The 21,960-nt window shown below is 36.9% G+C and overlaps 1 protein-coding gene across 5 annotated transcripts in view; it reads right to left on the bottom strand.

Moving 5' to 3' along the window:
- Window positions 1–21,960, bottom strand: part of LOC122904857 (synaptotagmin binding cytoplasmic RNA interacting protein) — a 31,135-nt gene that overhangs the window by 8,467 nt on the left and 708 nt on the right. For 3 of the 5 annotated variants that reach the window (XM_044246129.1, XM_044246113.1, XM_044246120.1), the window contains exons 2-10: window positions 20,947–21,106; window positions 20,113–20,231; window positions 19,896–20,003; window positions 17,352–17,465; window positions 17,076–17,252; window positions 7,232–7,367; window positions 5,725–5,930; window positions 3,376–3,525; window positions 2,931–3,052 (exon numbers count right to left, since the gene is read on the bottom strand). In XM_044246129.1, the coding sequence (XP_044102064.1) occupies window positions 2,931–3,052; window positions 3,376–3,525; window positions 5,725–5,930; window positions 7,232–7,367; window positions 17,076–17,252; window positions 17,352–17,465; window positions 19,896–20,003; window positions 20,113–20,231; window positions 20,947–21,094 (1,280 nt within the window). In that variant the 5' untranslated portion in view covers window positions 21,095–21,106. The remainder of the gene's footprint in view (window positions 1–2,930; window positions 3,053–3,375; window positions 3,526–5,724; window positions 5,931–7,231; window positions 7,368–17,075; window positions 17,253–17,351; window positions 17,466–19,895; window positions 20,004–20,112; window positions 20,232–20,946; window positions 21,107–21,960) is intronic. The other 2 variants (XM_044246147.1, XM_044246138.1) reach the window with 1 other exon arrangement.

Raw genomic sequence — 21,960 nt, 5'->3', positions numbered from 1 at the left:
ATCAGGCTCCCTGCTCGGTGAGGAGCCTGCTTCCTCCTCTCTCTGCCTACTTGTGATCTCTGTCAAATAAATAAATAAAATCTTTAAAAAAAAAAAAAACAAAAAATAAAAACATTGTCGCTAAACCTAAGTTACCATTATTGCTTAATATCAACCTCAAACAATATGCATAGGTATAACGGGAAACAAACGCTAAAAAAACCCCAAGTCTATAAAATCTTAGTTTCAAAAATTTTAATTGGTGAGAAAACATAAGTATCAACACGTGGGTGAGCCTGGATGGCTTGGAGCACGACTTTTGATCTTGGGGATGTGTGTTCAAGCCCCATGTTGGGTACAGAGATTACTTTTAAAAAAACAAAAACCGGACAAAACAAAACAAAATTAGCATATGCTCTGCTAATACTCTAAAAGAAAATATCCTTAATATTCCAATTCATTTCTCTAACAGTACAGTACAGTACAGTTTGATGTAGTTCCTTATGCCCTGGGAAAGCATATATCATTTTATTTGAACCCTAAGATAAATACCATGAAATACAAAAAAATCAAGTCGTATCCTTATGATAATAATATACTTTTATGTTTTTTTAGCATTTGTTATTTTATACTCAATTCAGAGACCCAGCTTTTTTCCCTGTTTCAATGACATATAAAAAATGCTACTCTTATTCACTAGGTTCTCAGACCATTTTGTTGTGCTGTGCTTAATTATCTCAACAGATTAATCGTTTTTTCCCGCCACTAAATTATACAATGACAATAGCATGCAGTCATACAGTGATTCTCAACTGGGGCTTTTTTGCCCCTCAGGAGCATTTATAATGTCTGGAGACATTTTCAGATATTCTAACTGGGGAGAGGGAGCTATTTCTACTGAAATCTCGTAGGTAGAGGTCAGGGATGCTTCCTAAGCATCCTATAATGCACAGGACACCCCCATAACCAAGAATCAACCAGCACAAAATGTCAATTAATTATAGAGCGATTGAGAAACCTTGGTATAATGGGTAAGAGGGGGGCCAGACTGCCTTGGCTCCAATCCAACTTCACGACTTACTAGCTGTGAGACTGACCTTGGGCAAGTAGACCTCTGTGCCTCAGTTTCCTCATCTCAAACTGGGGAATAGAGTACTCAACTCACAGGGACGCCCACTGAGGAGTCAGTAGGAATGCATGCTGTAGTTTGTTAAATTAAAAAAAAAAGATCAGTGAATGACTGCAGCAAGTTAAAGTGCAAGCATCACATGCAGTCATCCCTTTTGGCCTGTTCTCAAATATTAACAAATACAGTGACACTTTCTGTTTACTATCACCCTCCACCTATTAAGTTATAAAATGTAATTATTTTATTTGCTTTTCCTTTTTTTTTTTTTTTTTTTGACAGACAGAGATCACAAGTAGGCAGAGAGGCAGGCAGGGGGGGGGGAAGCAGGTTCCCCGTTGAGCAGAGAGCCCAATGTGGGGCTCAATCCCAGGACCCTGGGATCATGACCTGAGCCGAAGGCAGAGGCTTTAACCCACTGAGCCACCCAGGCGTCCCTTTATTTACTTTTCTAATATAACTTCTGACACTTATTTTCTGCTACTGCATGAATAAACATGATTATAATCAGTTAACTATCTTCTGTAAGAGATGAAAAAGTCACTTTCACTGCACCGAATATATACTCAAGGGGTCTGAAATATAGAGCATTAGCTTCCCCTTCAAAACCTAGCTTTCCGTAGTCTTTCTCCTTATTCTACCACTAAGCCTATAAAGCATGTCTCTTAGTAGCCCCCCCAAGTATAGATCACATGGATAATCACAGTACAAAACATTTTACATAATTTAATCTGACCCTTTCTACTTTATTTTTTGAGAGAGAGTGCATAGAAGAAGAGGGGTGGGGGAGAAAGAGAGAAAGAGAATCCTAAGCAGGCTCCATGCCCAGTATGGAGCCCAACATATGGCTAGATTTCACAACAATGAGATCATAACCTGAACTGAAATCAAAAGTCAGACGCTCAAATGATTGAGCCCAGGAGCCCCAAGTCTGATCCCCTTTTTAAAACTGAAGAAACTGAGGCTCAGAACCAGACTACTTGCCTAACTGCACAGCCAACTGCAGAAATTTGATTACTTCCCTGATTATGAAGTAAAAGAACTAAGTAGAAGTACCCCTAACCCTTCTTTTGCAAACCACATAGGACAATGGACAGGAACTGCCCCTGAAATAGTTAAGTTCAGTGACTCTTGTTATTACATCAAATAGCAATTATCCCTCTTCCTCCTCAGAAATTACCAACTTCATGTTTTTAAAATTGCAAACCTCATTCTTAACGCAGCTAAAAATTTCATTTACTGTCTTAAATAAGAAGATATCCTTTTATAGATGTTCTTAAAAAATCCAATATATGCAATGCATTAAACTTAGTTTTCTTCAATACCATGTTACTTATTTTATTCACTACATTCTCTTATTTCTCAAAACTCATATAAAAAATGTTTGAGGTGGCAACAGGCACTATATATTGGTAGAGAAGCCTCTTTTGGATGTAGAGGAAGCAGAGTTTATCATAATCAGAGATTTAGTATCTTCTATCTCTGAGAAAAAAACTCCACACTTTAACAAAACAGATCAGTTTTGGAGAGCTAATTTTAAAACACGTAATTCAGAAGCACATTCTATAAAATATCGTAGGAAATTTCCTGATTTTCATTATTATACAAAACCCTAGTTATTCAGAATTATAGTTATTTTCACAAGTATGGTCAACAGCAACAGCTCAATAAACATTTCTTGAGATTCTTGGCATTTCTCAGCACCTCAAACCTTTCAAATCTTCTTTAAAAGGTAAAGGCATGTTATGCATTTAAAAGGTCTGCAAAACACCTGTTTTTTACCAGTTCATCTACCAACATTTAAATTTATACAATTTTTACTTACATTTGATTTTTTGCTGCTTGCCTCTGAGCTTTTCTTTCTTTCCTTTTCTGATCTGGTGGCTTAGCAAAAACAATTTCAATATTTTCTCCCTCCAAATCTTTGCCATTCATTTCTTCCATAGCCTTAAAAAATAAGGTACTGATCAATATAAAGACGCCTTTAACAACAATTATGCCTCATTCAAAGTATGAAAATCATTTCACTGTGTTGGAAGCACCAAATTTTAAAAATACAGTTGTTAGATTTTATCTTAAGATGCAGCTCTTCACTACCTTTTTGACTCAGTTTAGTGAGTTATGCAATTTGCTACAGCCAATAAGGTTAACAGGAGTAGATTACACGACCTCTTAGTGTCCTTCAACTTTTTAGAATATTCCAGTTACAGGATGACTAAAAAATCCTTGGTTTAATTTAGATGCCTACAATAGTTCCCCCATTTATTTACCTTGACAGCACCATCTCGCTCATCAAAATGAATGAAAGCATAATCTTTTAGTTTCTTCACTCGTTCCAGTTTCCCAAACTGACTAAATGCTTTTTCTAAAATCTCTTCTGTTACAGTATTGGCAAGGTTACGTACAAACAGCACTTTTACCTGAAAATTTAAAAAAAAAAACAAAAAACAGAAACTCCCTGTATATTTATTTCCGAAGGGTTCAATTTCCAGGATGCCATTAACCCACCCTACAAAATTAACTTTAGTCACTAACCATTAAAGGAATATCAGAAATATAAAAGACCAAGTTTTCAACTCATTTGAAAATACCTAGATAGTGTGACTGCTGGATCTAACAGGTAAAAACCTGAACAGACACCTCACCAAAGTAGATGATGAACACATGAAGAGATGCTCAACATCACTTGTTAAAGAATTACAAATAGAAACAATGAGGGGTGCCTGGCTGGCTAGCACAGTCAGCAGGACACGTAGCTTGATCTTGGGGTTGTAAATACAAACCCCATGTTGGGTGTAAAGGTTAAAAAAAATTTTCTTTAATGAACAAAAAATAAGTAAGAACAAGAACAAAGTAAGTAAGAACAATGCCACATTAGAATGGCCAGAAAATGACACTAACACCACCCAACGCAGTAAGTATATGAAGCAGAAACAGTGCTAGTAGAAATGCTAAATAGTATAGCCACTCTATGGAGAACAGTTTGGCAGTTTCTTACAAAGCTAAACATTTTTACCATACAATCCAATAATTGTACTTTTGTTATTTACCCAAATGAGTTGAAAACATGTCCACATAAAAATCTGCACATGGTTGTTTACAACAGATTTATTCATAATTGCCAAAACTTGGAAGCAAACAAAATATTCTTCAGTAGGTGAATGGATAAATAAATTACAATACATCAAGACAATGGATTATTACTAAAAAGTGCAAAAAAGAAATGAGCTATCAAGCCATGGAAAGATATGGAGGAACTTTAAATGCATGTAACCAAGTAAAAGAATTTTTAAGAGCTATATATGACATCTGGGAAAAGGCACAGCTACAGAGACCCAAAAAAAACAAAACAAAAAAACAATAGTTCCCAAGGGTTAGAGTGGACGGGAGGTGATTATGCAGGTCAGGAAGGATTCTTAGGGCAGTATAACTATTACTTTTGAACCAAACCCACAGAATGTACAGTAAGAGTAAATCCCTAATGTATTAAGTTACAACAATGTGTCAATGTAGGTTCACTGATTGTAACAAATCTACTACTCTGGTGCAAATGCCGACAGTGGGGTAGGCTGTGCATGTGTGTGTGGCCAAGGAGTACATGAGAACTCTGTACCTTGCTCAAAAGAAAACAAACGTGCTTAGTAGTTTTTATTAAAATTAGTAATTTGTCTGCAATTCAAACTGAGGTTGTCATTTTCTAACAATGTGAATACCACACCTCTCAGATAGCTGTTGAACACTTAACTCTTAGCATAGGTGGTCAAAACTAATTGGAACCTGCTTTTGAAAAGTTGATAAAGTAGGAGTGTTCAAAACACATAAATTTTTAGTCCAGAAGGCTCCTCAAAGTACAATTAGAAAAGCTGCCCTTTTGCTAAGAAACATCATTTCCTCCTAAATACTTGAAGTAACATCTGAATTTCTTAATGTGATTATCCTAAAGAGTTTAACAGGCCAGAGAAAAAATACAAAGTATCTTCTGTCCTCAAGACTACTTATCCTTTAGCAATATTCACAGTTCTGGCATTTCACACTCTTGATTTAAGTGAACAAGTTGTAGCTGCTAGCCTATCACCATTAGGGGGAATTCTTAAATGACAAAGGATAGAATAACTTCACTACAAAATGTTGACTCAAGAGATGTTTATTCTCATAGGATGTCTCAACTGACTGCTGAAGCAGGATACCTAATAATAGCTAAACCTTGTAACTGCAGCAGCTCTGCTGAGGCCAGTACAGTTCACTATTTTTAGGAGTAGGACTTTTAACACAAAAACCATGTAAGCTAATGGCGCCATTCTCAAATACACAAAGAAACTGCTCTCAGACTTAAAACAAAAATGATAGTGAACCATCTCCACAGCATATAGGCTAACTACTCATCACCTTGAGAGTATGACAGTTATGCAACTATGACAGGGTCCAAAAATAAATTTCTATATTCACTGCCTATATACATATTATTTCTGCTATGTGGCTTTATTAAAGAATACTTCTCTTTCAAAAATTTGGTTTTTCAAAAAGTAAACAATTTTTTAGAAGTTCTTTACATCTCTTTCTAAAGCTTTCCCCTTCTTCCACCAACCCCTCAAAAAAATTATTAACATGACTGCCATTACCTTTGCCATAACCTCAGGATCAGGATCTTCTATAGGATCAGCCCATTCAACAGTTCCAACATTTCCCCAGACCTTGACTTTACCACTCATTAACCTACGCCTTGCCTGGGCAGCTGTTTTGTGATCTTCATATTCAAGGAAGCAAAAGCCTCTGTTTTTTTTCTTGTCGTCTGGTTGGTGGTATAAAATGACATCTGTAAGACCCTCTGAAAATAAGTAACCATTTCAGAGAAATTAGATAAAATAAGCAAGAACAAAATTGATTAAATGATTTTTCTAATATAATAATGGGATATAAAACTGAAAAATTAATCTCTTATCTTTAAAAAACTCTCTCAAAAGAACTGGTCCAGATAATTTACCTAATAATCCACACTTTACAAGTGTTCTCAACACACTTGTAAAATCCTTAGACCCAAGGACTACTCTTCCATTAATTAAAAGACAGAGGCATAAAATTTTTACATAACTGTTAGGAAAATGGCAGTATAGGTCAGACATGGTCAAACATTTTTTATTATACAAGTAAACACTGAAATTATTTTTTTAAAGACTTCATTTATTTGAGAGAGCACAAAAGCAGGGGGAAGGTCAGAGGAAGAGGGAGAAGCAGACCCCCTAGTGTTTATGACCTGAGCCAAAGGCAGACACTTAACCAACTGAGCCGCCCAGGTGCCTCTAAAATTTCTGACGCTTTTCTGGCCTCAGGTATCAACAGCTTTATTTCAAGTGAAATGTATTAGTATTAAGTAAGACTTCAGAGACTTCTCAGATTAACAGTCTGAGAATTTACTAAATATTCCAGGCAGACAAAAAAAAAAAAAAAATATATATATATATATATATTTTAAAGGATTTTATTTATTTATTTGAGAGAGAGACAGTGAGAGAGCATGAGAGGCGAGAAGGTCAGAGGGAGAAGCAGACTCCCCATGGAGCTGGGAGCCCGATGTGGGACTCGATCCCGGGACTCCGGGACCGTGACCTGAGCCAAAGGCAATTGCTCAACCAACTGAGCCACCCAGGCACCCGAGACAAAATATATTTTAATAAAAGCAGCCCAACATGGAAACTATTATAAAAAATGCTTTATAGTTCAAAGAAATTGCACCATATAGACAATGTATAATCTCTGCTTACAGCAAAATTTATTATTCCAATTATTCAGAAAGTCAAATCATTACTCAAACACTCCTACTAAGAATGTCAAGCTATCACCTAAAAATGCATTAAAAACACACAGCTTCCAAAAGAGGGTATGCACAGATTGAATAGTGCAGACTATTCAAATCCCAGGTGCATTCCTTACGAAGTATATAATGTTTGGCATTTCCCAAAGCCCTCTGTACCTACTTTCCTTATCTGAAAAATCGGGAGTTACCTATCTCACATGGTTGGAGAATACAAGTCAAAAAATAGAATGTTTAAAACAATGCTTGTCACACAGAAGTATGCAATTATCTTCAATAGTAGAAGCTGGATCCCCTTCCACATAAATCCAACTTACCTGTTACTTTGCTAAATTCTTCAAGAATCTGTTCCTTGGTTTTACTCTTAGGAATAGAGCCCACAAAAAGCCTATTGTTGGCAACCGAGATGCAGACACCAATGTGTTTTCCAGAACGAATTTCATGATTATTATACTGAAAGGGGAAAAAGTGTACCACGTTTTAAAAATTCTTATAGTATCTTATGTTTATTATAAAAATATATGCAAATTTTTAGGCAAACGTTTCAATGCTACTTATTTCTCTACCTTTAAAAAATATAGTTAGCATATGGCACTCCAAGAGGAAATTATGAAAGAGATAACATTATATTGACAGAACACATTTAAAGAATGAATGATTTAATGCAATTCATCTAGTCCTTGAAACTTAAGAAACTTGATAAATTAGGAATCAGGTCTACAGGCAGCTTAAATTCAAAATTGCTGATTCCACAGTACCTTAATTTCTATTTAAATTCACCTGGCAACAACTTACCCTCATTGCAAGGTAAAGAGACTCAAATACCAACAGAGTTTCTCCCTTTCTGTTAACCAGGAACTAAATCTATTTTTCCTCATCTTCTTTTCACTCTTGTAAAAAGTTGCAATAAGGGGTACCTTTATTTTTTTTTTAAGATTTTATTTATTTATTTAACAGAGAGAAAGATCACAAGTAGGCAGAGAGAGGGGGGAAGCAGGCTCCCTGCTGAGCAGAGCCCGATGTGGGGCTCGATCCCAGGACCCTGAGATCATGACCTGAGCCGAAGGCAGAGGCTTAACCCACTGAGCCACCCAGGCACCCCTAATGGGTACCTTTATTTATTTTTTTTTTTTAAAGATTTTATTTATTTATTTAAGAGAGAGAGACAGTGAGAGAGAGAATGAGCGAGGAGAAGGTCAGAAAGCGAAGCAGACTCCCCATGGAGCTGGGAGCCTGATGCAGGACTCGATGCCGGGACTCCAGGATCACGCCCTGAGCCGAAGGCTGTCGTCCAACCAACTGAGCCACCCAGGCGTCCCTAATGGGTACCTTTAAATACGTAATTCTAAAAGGAGAGAACCTCCTTTTCCCGAATCCAACCCTACTTTTTCCCCCCATTTCATTTTCATCAAGTCTACAATGAAGTTGGAAAAGACAAGTGGACTGATTATAGTGCAAGTACAGAAGCAAATATAAAACTACAGTAAAAAAGTAAAGTCTTCAAGCAACTCTATCCCACAGATGAGATATTAAAGAGGTAAAACCCAATCTGTCAAAGTGACAAATCCACTGATCAGTATTATTTACAAACTAAAGTTCAAAACTATTAACGCTAATCAGGAAAAGTAAATTATTTATATCATACAATTAAAATCACCTCAAAATTTCATTTAGTAGTAGTAAAGGTGGCAGCAGCATCAATAATTACAGATTAATCCCCCACACCTGGCCTCAAAATTCAATGTTGTGTGTACCTACAAGTGGGGCTACACAAGCTAAAAAAAAAATCAACATAAATTTCTATACAATTTGTAGACCAGCCTTACAGCAAAGCGAACCATTCCTGTTTTTTGGTTTTTTGTTTTTTAAAGTAAGCTTTACACTGAATGTGAAGCTTAAACCCACAACCCTGTAATCAAGAGTAGCTCCACTGAATGAGATAGCCAGGAATTCCTCCTTCTCCAAGACATTTTTGCATAAAAAGGTACATCAGGTAGAAGACAAGAAAGCATATACTAAGTCAAAATACCAATTCCTCCCTGTCCCTTTCTCCATCTTCAGATCCTCAAATCTAACATGAAATTCAAATGTCCTTCCTCCAGTTCAGAACAGTTTTATACTTTCTACCACACTGATTCAATACATGCTATCCAAGTACCTGTCATCATGATCCCAGGATTATTTGTATTTTCTACACCTTTTTTTAAAAAAAGAAATCGCAGGTTTTGCCTATTGAAACAATCTCTCAGTGGCTCCCCATCACCAAAATAAAGTTCAAATACCTGGACATCATGTAAATTTAACCTTAAATTCCTACTGTTGCTACTACTTTCTCTCCACAATAATCTTAGCTATTGACAAGAGTTCTCAAACAGCGTTATACTGCTGAGCCTCTGAATAAAATGTTTCCCTGAAACTTCTATCATCCAAACTCCTCTGCATACCTGTAGATTTGGGCCCAACCGCACACTCTGCAACACCTAAATCCTATAAAAAAGGTCAACAAAACACCCTTCTATGTTTAACACAGACCAGTAATTCTAAACAATGACTTTGTGCCAAGAGGACATCTGACAATGTCTAAAGACATTTTTTGGTTGTCAACTAGGGATGGGGGCTTGCTGCTAGTATTTAGTGGGTACGCAGTGGCCAGAGAGGGTACTAAATATCCGACAATTCACAAGATAACTCGGCAGAGCAAAGAATCACCTGATCTAAAATATCAACAGTACTGAGGCTGAAAAATCCTGCCACACACCTGGTTTTCTCATAGCATTTATATTCTATTAAGACCAAAAACCTCTTGAAAGTAGAAATCTAGGGACACCTGAGTGGTTCAGTGGGTTAAGCCTCTGCTTTCAGCTCAGGTCATGATCTCAGGCTCCTGGGATACAGCCCCGCATTGGGTGCTCTGACAGCAGGGAGCCTGCTTCCCCCTTTCTCTCTCTGACTGCTGCTCTGCCTACTTGTGATCTCTGTCAAATAAATAAATAAAGTCTTTAAAAAAAAAAAAAAAAGAGTACAGATCTATGGGTTACCTGAAAATTCAACTCAAGGACTTGACAAAAACTAAGATATCAGAAAAATAGAAAAAAATATGAAGTGTTTAAAGGGAATATCGGACTTATTCTGAAGTAATAGAACTTGGCATAACTTTCCTCCAGAAGTCCTAAGAGTAGGACCTATTTACCATAAGAAAATGTTTTCAAAGTTTAAAAAAAGAAAAACTTATAGGGAAAGTCAGAATTCTTGGTTATACCACTTCCACATTTAACAAAGCTGCTTCAAAGCAGTAATGACCATCTCATTATTTACAGAAGAGAAGTTTCTTCACTAGCCCTCCTACAGTATATCAATGCAGGGTAGGTAAAGGTTATTTAGGATGGCTGTGGTTTCTAAACAATACAAATGATATGAAGATTTAATTTAGCAAGATTTAGAAAGTCAACTATAATTCTTCATCCACATTTTTTTAAGTAAAAAAAGACAAAACAATTAGAGCTAACCCACATAGTAAACTGGCTCTCCAATTAAACCATTAAAAGAGCAAAGGAGACCCCCTGGGCATATTGTCCAAATAAAGTAAAAGAAGTACCCGGAGGGATGCCTGGCTGACTCTGTTGTTAGAGCACTTGACTCTTGATCTCAGGGTCAAGGACTTGAGCCCTGTCTGGTGTAAAGATTACTCAAAAAAAGAAAAAAGAAGGGCACCTGGGTAGTTCGCTCAGTCAGTTAAGCATCTGCCTTCACCTCAGGTCGTGATCCTGGGGTACTGGGAATGAGTCCAGCTTTGGGCTCCCTGCTCAGAGGGGAGACTGCTTCTCCCTCTACCCCACCCCACCTGTCCCACAGCTCGTGCTCTCTCAAAAATTTAAAAATCTTTTTTTAAAAAAGGAAAAAAGTACCCACTACCCAGAAATAAACATTATCTTAAAGCAGTGCCCAATCTACAGATTAAACATGCATTTTTATATGTGGACTTGAATTAACCTAAGAATTTTAAGACCCATCACCATAAATTTCACACCCCAGCAGGTTAACAGCAAGTTGAGTGGTAGAAGGGCATTACAAAACTGTTCTGAACCTTAACAGAGATTCTAAAGTAATGCTGATCAATCCTAACTCATAAGAATTAGTATATCAGGATACTATCATAGCATTAAAATGACCCCCCCCCAAAAAAAGTGATGTCTCCCAACTCAAGAAGTTCAACACTGACGTTAAGGCATTTCAGAAATCTAGTTTTCAGATGTAGTTCCACAGTGAGGTGACAAAATAAAGATGAACTCTGAACATTAATCAATGCAGTTTCAGTCTTTCAGAACACCATAGCAGGAGTTGTACAGTCTGGAATATTCTTGTCGTCTAGGCTTAAAATCCCATCACTTTTCCTTCCCTCATAGCCAGTCAGTTGCCAAATCTCCCCAAACTGGCAATCTCAGATTTGAAAACTAATGCAGAAATGGTTATTCAGTTCTAACTCTTCCCATAGCAGCAAAGTCACTACCTCCCCAGACTGTCCACTTTATTTTTAAATATTTAAGTAAAGAATCTCCTTTAGGTTTTTCTTTAATCTCCACATCCAATGTGGGGCTCAAACTCATAACCCTGCGATCAAGAGCTGAATGTTCTGACTAAACCAGCAAGATGCCCCAAAAAATCTTTACACTGAGCCAAAATCTACTACTCTAAAAATTCTATAGTAACTCCTTTCTCCCCCAAATGACAGCACTTCATATACCTGCACACAAAGGTCATGACTCAGTTGTTCTCCATGCCTTGCCAATCACTCCTCCTGTGATACTGCCCAACTAATGTGCTTACTAAGAGTGTCACCAAATAGTAACATCCATAACACAATACTGTAGATACAGACTGAGATTGAGGAGTCGAGAATAAACTGGAGACTATTAATAATCTCCCACTTCTAAACACCATGGTCTGTAACACACAATCCATGATTACCTGAGCTACCTGGCAACCACTCCACACTGCCGACTCACACTGCATCTTACTTCTGAAATTAATTGTATAAAGGACTTGACCTTCGTCAATTCCAACTTGCTCATGTTAACTATCTGTTTCAGACTATCAAAATCTCTTCAGGTCCTGATATAATCATCCAGGGCATTTACCACTGTATGCAAACTCAAGTCACCAGACATTCTGAGGGCAGTCCAACTATGTCCTGATTTAACTCACTGTTAAAAATCAGAATGGAACCTATAGTGTACCACTATCTATTATCTCTCCTTCCAAAATCTTTAACCTCTCTCCCTCCCCTTCTATGCCTGTGACCCTCCTGGGCCTTTGTTCTCTTCATCCAAACTTCCTTCACTATTCTGTTATTTACATTATGTTATGCACACCAAGACTCAAAACTTGAATGGCATCATGCAACTTAGCCCAGTAGTCATGACAATTACCTTCTGGCACTGACTTCATACTAGCTTTATCTCCCATTACTCAGCAAAACACTGCTTCAACTACATTCACCTGTTTCCCTAAATATCCTGCTTGATCATCTTTATCAAGTTTTATAAAAACTCTTCTGTAACGAACTCAATACAATCTACCCCTTCATCACGGTTACCCTCTGAACAATGCATCTGCTTCCTCTTTCACTGTAGTCTGCCTCTCATGTTCCATAAAGTCAAGAACTGGATCAAACTACCTTGTACGTCCACAGAAGTTTTCCTATTAAGCACACTATTTGTCAAAATGCAACAGAATATCTTGTGGACCTGTCTTGTCACCTGCATTCATAAAAAATGGTTTTAGAGATGCTACACCAGCATACATCAACTACTTTGGTAAATAAAACCATCACTGCCTATTAAAATTTTAACTTTTAATATGCAGATAGAGACCCATTAGTCCAGCATTTATAACATAGGCACTATCAGCATTTTCAGCAGAATATTTCTATTATCTAGGAAAGTGATGGGCACTGGGGTCCAAGTGGCCCTGAGCTTCAATTCCAGGAGCACGCCATACAAAGATAAATTCACACCTGCCTACCATTCTTCCTGGTCGTTGTGACACCACCAAATACTATGTTTACTTCCGAATCTCTCCCGGAGATGAAGGGGAAAGCAATGCCCCCCAATTTATCCACAATAATCCCTACCACTGAATAAATAACTGCAAATAAAAGCTAGACGATCTTTAAATAGTATAACAATCCATAGCTAATATGGGAATGTTATAAATTCTTGAGTCATAAATAATAGATGAGAAGGCACTAGTGAGCCAGTCAGGTAGGTTATTTACCCAGCACCCACTGGATAAATATATAGTGGCACTGTTCTGAATGTCAGGGATATACAGAGGGAAAAAAAGCTTGTATCCTGGAGGAATGACCAAATAATTTACAAAACCAACAAACAATTTTAAATACATCTGAACATTCTATTTTATTGTGTTCAGGACACTGTCATGGGGCAACTGGATGCTAAGCTGCTCAAGTCAGAAAAGTCCCTCTAAGACCTCCTTGGTAAGACAGCAGCCATGGTAACTGGAGGAGCCTTGGGAAAAAAAACAGAGGGTAGCCTTGAGATGGAAATGGTCATAGTTTATGTGGGGGACAAAAAGACAAAGTATGGATGGAAGGGCAAAAAAAGAAAAAAGTAAGGAGAAACCTGATCAGATAGGGCCCTTTTGGAAGCCATCATTAAAGTTTTCAACATGGGAATGTTGTGATCTAACCTATGGTAAGAGTAAAGGGACAGTGGAAAGCAATGAATAGCAGGAGGGTTCTTCAAATGGCTCCTTAAGACTAAGGTGGTAGCAATGAAGATAGATGCCAAAAACATTTTGGCAGTAGAAACAGGACTTATTTCCTGTGCTCCTTTTAACACTACCTAAACCACTATATAATTTAAAAGAATGAGGCTACCTGATGACATGACGTGTATTGCTGACTTAAACTGTTCTGTCTAGCCAAAGATAAGAATTTAAACTAAACAAACCTGGTATCACACTAAAACTGTAGGGCATCCAGTAAGTCTCCCAAGCTATTTACTCTTCTGCAGAATAAATTCCAATTACTTTCAAAAATAAACTGAAGTAGTATTTAAAGGTAATAATGTAGCACCCTAGCACAGCTCCTATGTCTTAACAAGCGCTCAAATTTATTTACCTTTCCCAAGTTTAGATTTTGCTTCCCCTTTAGATCATCATCATTTAGGAAAAACATTTTTATTCCCCAAAATACAAAGCAAATATTGGCTGAAAACCGTGTCATTTAAGAAGTTTGCAGCTGCTTCTAAGTTCTTGCCTCTTTTTCAGCTGTTAGTACCAATCCACTTTACAAGTAATTCAGACACAACATATATAAAAATTTTAAATCCACAACATTTATATGTATTTTAGTAAACTCTACCCCTAACATAGGGCTCAAACTCATGACCCTGTGATCAAGCTACATGCTCTACCAACTAAGCCAGCCAGGCATCCCAAAATCCATAATTTTTAGCCTAGGTGGGGAAAACCATTATTGAATCATACCAAAAAATAAGATCAAAACCATATAACTATCTTTACGTTTTAAGTAAGCTCTATGGGGGCGCCTGGGTAGCTCAGTTTAAGTGTCTGCCTTTGGCTTGGCTCATGATCCTAGTGTCCTGGGATCGAGCCTCACATCAGGCTCCCTGCTTCTCCCTCTCCTTCCCCCTGCTTCTGTTCCCTCTCTTGCTGTCATATAAATAAATAAAATCTTTAAAGAAAAAAAAATAGGTAAACTCTATGTCTAACATGGGGCCTGAACTCATGACCCCGAAATCATGCTCTAATGACTGAGCCAGCCAGGCACCCCAATACATAAACTATCTTGACCTAAGGTATTCCTCAAGACACTCAAATTCAAGGAAAGCAAAAAGAAACTATGCTTCAATCCTGTCTGATCTATAAATAATGCCATACAGGCATTTTTTTTCAACATATGATCATCTACAACTAGAATAACCATTCCAATAGCTCACATAAAAATTCACTTTACAAAGAGGCATAATTCAAGTAAACTCTCATGATACATGTAAGATTAATTTTCAAAATATGCTCCTTTAAGGAACACATTTAGAAGAGTACTCATTTCCACAATAAATACAAAATAGCAAAAAACATCCTAATTAACTTTAATTCCGTGTTTCTCTAAAATGTTTCATTTCCTCAAAAGTCTAGTCCTCACTGTTACATTAAGGCAAATCTCCCAAATCTGTTATCACCAAAATCCTACCACAGTAAAGCATCCTTTTTAAAAAAAGCAATGATGATACATCCAATTCATCCCAGTGGATATACAACACTACCACTAAAAATATCTTTCAAAAAGCACCAAAATGCAAATCCTCCTAATTCTTCAGGCAGTAAATAAACTTGCTCCCAGATAAGGGCTCAAATCACAAACCCAGAAAAAAGTGTAAGGAAATACAAGAATTAGTTCCTAGATGAATCAAAATGGCTGTTTGGATACCTATGGAACTTTCTGCGTTACAGTTTAAAAACTATATTAACAAGAGCAATGCAATTTTGGACAATCTTTATTTGTTAAGCCAAGGCAACCGCCCAAACTGAAAATATTTCATAATGAGTTTTTAATGGCACTAAAAATCATGTTAGAATTAGATTATATATATCATCTTCCTCTAATGATGCATATTTTTTAAGGATTTTAGGAATCATCCAGAAATAAATTCTAGTGAGGACCTACCATAATTACTCTATTTGGTAGCAAGAATTAAGTGTGCTACAAATGTTTAGTGATTCCTTTAAAAATATTAATACACAAAAATCACCACTTATACACTAAATAACCATACTTATTAAACAGAATAAAAACTTTATGTAATACCAAGTAAATAAAATGGAACTGAAAACGTTAAATTCTGTACTTGCTTGTTGCAGTAAGGTATTTGTCTTCTCAATCGTTCTACATTTCTGTATTAAAACTTACCACTACTTTATTTACTACCTGGTAAAAATGTTAATATGCTTTTATAAGTTAAATTGGATGATTCAAAAATATCTTTTCAGAACTCTAAAAGAAGTCCTTAATTTTACCTGAACTGCTTAAAACTTAAAATTTTGATGCCCAAAGAGTACCACTGAATGATTAACTGTAACTATACCGGCTCTGAAATAGGAAGCATTCTTTAAAGGAGGGAAAAATCACCCAAGACTTAAAAAGGAATCATTTAATCCCTTTCTTTAAGACACTATGATCTCTCAAGTACCACTTTTCTAATGTAAAGTCTTTACATATTCAGTTATACACATCAATGGAGAGATTCAAGCAATATAAAAAGCAAAACATAGTTGGTTCTTCTACTTATGGTATGCCTTAAAAATGTGGAACATCTGAATATAAGGAAGAAATAAAATTCAGGAGAAATCAATCCAGGGATATTAAGTTTACTTGGAATTACCCATAAAATATGTAAGCCAGACAAGGCAATTTTAAGAAATAACTGCCCCCCAAAAAAAAGAAAAAGAAAAAAAAGAAAAGAAATAACTGCCTTAGTGAACCATTTACAAAAGTTCCTCCCCAGCTGTATTTTTTGGTACATCTCTTGGGTTGACCTTTGACATCTTCAATTATAAAACGTACAAATCATCTCAGTCACAAAACTTAATAAAACTAGTTTAAAGATGAATTATATAAACTATAATTTGAATCATTAACAAAGTTCTTTAAAAGCTGGGAAAATTACTAGGTCCCCACACTGTCCATCTGGTATACTGAAATCAAATATTTAACTCAGTACATAACCCTTTTTTTCATGAGCTAAAAATTCATCATCATAAGGTCTTTGTGATGTATTTTAGAAAAAGGGATGGCCCAGGTACAGTCGGAATATAAAAGAGTCCTACCCTATATACTTACTTTCTGAAATGTTTTAACATTCCCATTAAAAAGCCATCACTAAGCCAGAGGTTTCAAAGAACTCCTAACTCAAGAATTCTGACACATTACTTTATAGATCCTCAGTCCAATCAACCATACCTGCAAAGAATACTGCTGCAATGAGTACACAAAGAGTGTAAAAAAAGTGACTTATTAGCAATTCCAAAACCATTTGGTTAACTCTTATGCACAATAAGAAAAAACTTCGCTTTAATTAAAGATAGTGAATGTGGAGACTTTAGGAAGAAAAAACTTACCAGTTTAACAGCCTCCTGAGCTGCTTCTTTTGTACAAAAAGTGACAAACGCATAACCTCTATTGAGACCAGTGAGGGGATCCATCATTAGACGAAGATCCCATATCGGTCCAGCTTTCTCAAATAATGGAACAAGTTCATCCTCAAACAGATCTCTCGGGATCTTCCCCACAAATATCTGTAAATTAAACATGAAGTAAAAACCATGGAGAGTTTCTTTAGGAAACCAGATACCTGTGCATTTACTACAAAAGGTACAAGTTTTTAGTTTCTTTACCTCAGTGCCAACAGAAGGCTGCTGACCTGAATAAACGGAATCTGGAGGTGGTCCCCCATACTTCCTCTGTCCAGTGGTCACATCAAGTGTGTAGCCTGTTCTTTCCAAGAGTGCCTTGAAAAGTTCAAAAGTCATTAGTACATTTAATTCACAAGACCACACCCATGCATTTCACAGCTGAAAATCAATCCTGTTCAAATCTTTCCATTTACCTTGGCAACAATCCCTATAAACAGGTTTGTGGTATCTGGTTTCAGAATTTCTCCTTTAATGTACCCTGCAGTAGCTCTAATTTTTAGTGAAAATTTCAGGATCCTAATCAAATTATTTTCTGATCTTCAATTATTTAGCATTTACTGAACAACACAAAATACTGATCCATCAACAACTTTTTAGGGCCTGTATCTACTCTGCTAATATCTCCTTAAAAAGTTACTGCCCCTAATCTGGTTGAGTTTAACTCTCCCAGAGATGGAAGTGGGCAAGTTTCCTCTTCCCAAGTCTGGATTTCTAACTCAATAAATTCCCTATACCCCACACTTCTAATACATACTGCCATTCTGGGCATTTCACCAACCTTTGAACAAATTATACTCCCCAAACTAAGTCCAGAAACTTAGGAGTTACATGAAAATCCACCTCCTTAATGCACCTGACATTCAAGTACCATACTTCACAGACAACATGGTTCATTCAGAATAAAGGAGAGCCAAAATCACTTGAAAACTATTTAACTGCAATAGTGTGAAATGACTTCTACATTTTTATCTCCCTAAAAGCAAACTGTTAAAATTTAACACAACTCCTATTTACTAATCAGTGTTAGTTTCTCTTACCCCTTACTATAGGCAAAAAGTGTTAGAAGTGGTCCACTGCTAGCCTAAGAAAAAAAACAAGAATTATTCTCTTCCACCACCTCAACCAAAAAACCCCTTTCTAAAGAATAAAATCTAATAATTAGCTGATAAATTCTGAAATAAAAACAAGCTGACACCAAACATAATGACAAATTTTATCAAAATGCTGTTAAATGACTTGGGGTCACCTCAGTCTCTAGAAATGAAAATGATAAGACATTTTATACATCTACCTGAAGAATATTAAATATCTGTGAAAAAAAATTTTATAAAAAAATTCCATTTCTAAACTCCCACAAACCGCTACAGTATTCTCAGCAGTCTTTTTCTATTACACCCAAATGTTTACTGAAGGACGCAACATTTGGTAACAAAAATAAACCACAATCTACTCTATTACTTTAACACAGATGAATCCATTAAATGGCTCATCTTCCCTTTTTCCCATATGTAATCCCTTTTTCTTTCACCTTCATCTTGTTTTTAACTATAATCTTTATTATGACCCAAATAATACCTTTATTATCAACTCCTAAGTAAAAGAAAACTTATCTCAAACATCCTATAAAAAAATCCTATAAAAAATATCACTGTCTCTTCTTGCTGTAATTTAAATCACACTAAAGCTTTAAGCCACTCTCTCCCAAAAATAGAACAGAAAGTCACATAAACTAAACTTTACATTTTAAATAAAATTTTAATAATCATAACTCCTAAAAGGACATTTAACTATAACTGACATTACATTATATTACAATGGGCACAACTATACTCCATTTCTATGGAGAAAGTTAGATTTAGAATTCAAACACAATTCACTCACAGCTAGACCTGTGAAAGCCTCAAATTTACGGATGACATTAACAGCTAACTCCTTATTCCAAGTTTCCCTCCTCCCATACCATTAAAACATCACTTAGCACCATTAATAACTGACTTAAACCATAACCTTTGGTTCAAGAGCACTAGTACACTGTATTAAGAGCACCAGATTAAAACTATTATGATCACTATGAACTAAAAACCAAAACAAAGATCAAAACCTAGCTGCATTTGAGTCCACTCACTGTTCTATGTGACCTTAATTAAAAAAAGAACTTCCACTCCAAGCCTGTTTCTTCATTTACATTTCCACACTAATCTATTTTATTGATAAAAGCTGCCTTTAAAAATGAACAAATTCGCCTTAAAATCAACAGTAATAGAAGAGAAAGAAGAAAGTATTAAAAATTCTAAAACCATTTAACTTGGGGTTTGAGAATTCTAAGAAAAACAGTCAACCATTAAATGTACACTCCCCTCCAGTATGAAGTGACCTGATGCCCTCCCATTTTTGTTCCACTGTCACTAATTTGGGCTTGCAGCTTTTCAGAAAACATTTAGAAATATGGCAGACATATTTAAGTGTTTTCTTTAGAATACCAATAGCACTGATTTAAACCATAGCTCAGTAACAAGAGAAACTTAAAAGTGAACTGTTGTAGAAACAGAAATAACTAAAGGCAGGAAACTTTTCAAAAAATAGTAATTAAAAAAGATTTAACAAATAATCTCGTGATTATTAACTGTCAACATCTTGAAGAAACACACCCATTTCACATCCAAGAAGTATTCAGCAAAGCTAGAAGAGTGTTAAAAGAACTTTAAAACTGAAGGCAATTCTTAAAAAAAGCTTTTAAAGGCATACCTTAATTTTTGCCTCATCTGGTCCTTTGCTAGAATCCGCTACTTTGGTCCCTTGTTTTTCTCTCTGCCTGTAAGTCTTCATGACTCCACATAAAAAGGCACTTTTGTTCTACAAAAGAATTTTCCAAACAGATTTAACTATTGTCTTAACTATATCTAATCAAATGGAACAAACTATATCAAAATTACTATTTTATTTATACTGAAATTAGCATTACCTGAACATGAGAGAGATCACTGTCTTTAAACTGCTGAAGAACTGCCAATGCACCGTCTTCATTGAATTCTTTTAAAGCTTCGATAGCTCTTTCATCTAAATCACTATGTGCAACCAGCCCTGGAGAAAAGAAAACTTAATTAGTTGTCAACTTTAATATTTTTGGAAACTTTTTTTTTTTTAAGAGACCATGATTGCCAATACAGGTACATGCTTGCCAACTAAGAATTCTCCCATATCCCTTATCTATATAATGAGAAACACACATTCTTTAGTCATTCTGAACTGCACTCTCAACTAAATAAGGCCTCTCAACCACACTTGCCATAATGAATCAACTTCTTTTACATCATGTTCTGTGTCTAAGTCCCTTAGTTCTTAAGGCTAAGTATTTCTACAATAAATATATAGGCTTACAAATCCTAAAATCAACCAACAAAGTACCAAGCATGACAACTGAACCTCTACTCAATTTCAAATACCACTAGAAAAAGCAACAGCCACACCAAGACAGACTACAAGTCTACAGTTACCGAGTACTTTAACAAGAATCCTACTATAAAAATACCCCAAAAAGTCACATGGCCTGTTCCCAACATTTTGCAGCTGTTGCTACCATCATATACTTATCCATCTGGCCAGCCAGTCTTTACCTCCTAACCCTTACTTATGCCCTCCCTCTATGCACCTTAACCTCTAGTTCACAACTATCACGACAGAGCAAAACTCTAGTTCCCACACTTATTGGAAACCACAAAAAGTTGCTATTTTAGCTCAAAGCCAGAAATCCAATAGAAAAATTTCATAATATAATTTTGCAAGTGTTAGTTCTTACCTGCAACGTAAATTTCATCTAGTTTTTCAGCAACTTTCTGTGGTAAACCAGCATCAAGCAATGTCTGAAAATTTTCTGAATGGATAACTGCAGAAGTAGTATCCATGGGCTCTTCAGTACCATTTCCATTAACATGTTCTGTAGCCATGTTTCCAGAGATCTGTTCAAACGCAATAAGCAAAATTAAACTAGGATCTTCAAAAAGGGTAGAAGAAATATAAGAGCCCCAATCTTTACTTTCTCTACCAATTTCTACACCAACCAACCTGCGCCTCCCTTTAAAGAAACCTTACAGTCACTATCGCCTGACAAGCCAGATTTGGAGCGTGGGGCACAGGAGGACAGATTCACTATGTTTTTCCTTAGCACCACCCCTGACTCACCTGCTAACACTCCCTAGGAAAAACCATATTACAAATGGAGCCCAATCAGCACGAGGACCAGCCAGCGTGCCACATGCAGCTGTGCCTGAACAGAAAATGAGGTGTGCGGAGAAAGCAAAGCTGGGCTTTTCTCTCTCCAAGGTAAACCCCAAAGTGCGCGCTTTTCCCGCCTGCCGCTTATAGATCAGTAACAACAGCCAGCGAAGAACAAAGCGCTCACACAAGCTACCTTTCTACCACCCAATTTCTCCACCCTTCACCCCCGCACCCCAAAGCCCGCCCCCGACTCCGCACCCATAGCGGCAGCCTCACCGCTGCGGCCACCAGGAGCCCATTAGAAACACGTGCTCTGCGCCTTCAAATGTCCTACAACTTCCTTCAACGGAAACCCACCGAGTCCCAGGCCAAGACGACCATCACCAGCTCCCAACGTCAACCTGAAGCCAAGATCTGAGCCCCCAGAAGGCAGTAGCAGGACAACCTCGCCCCTTCACACCGAGGCCGCGGCAGCGCCAGGCCACAGGCTCTCCCCGCCCCCCCCGCCAGCGCCGCCGTCTCCGCCGTGACACATGGCTCTCTCCGCCCCGGGCGCCGGCGACCCCCAGTCGCCCGCCCGCCCAGCCGAGACGTG

This window comes from Neovison vison, chromosome 1 (genome assembly GCF_020171115.1).
Source record: "Neovison vison isolate M4711 chromosome 1, ASM_NN_V1, whole genome shotgun sequence".
Classification (NCBI taxonomy): Eukaryota; Metazoa; Chordata; class Mammalia; order Carnivora; family Mustelidae; genus Neogale; species Neogale vison.
The sequence above is the reverse complement of the archived record's forward strand: the minus strand, read 5'-3'. Positions and strand labels throughout refer to the sequence as shown.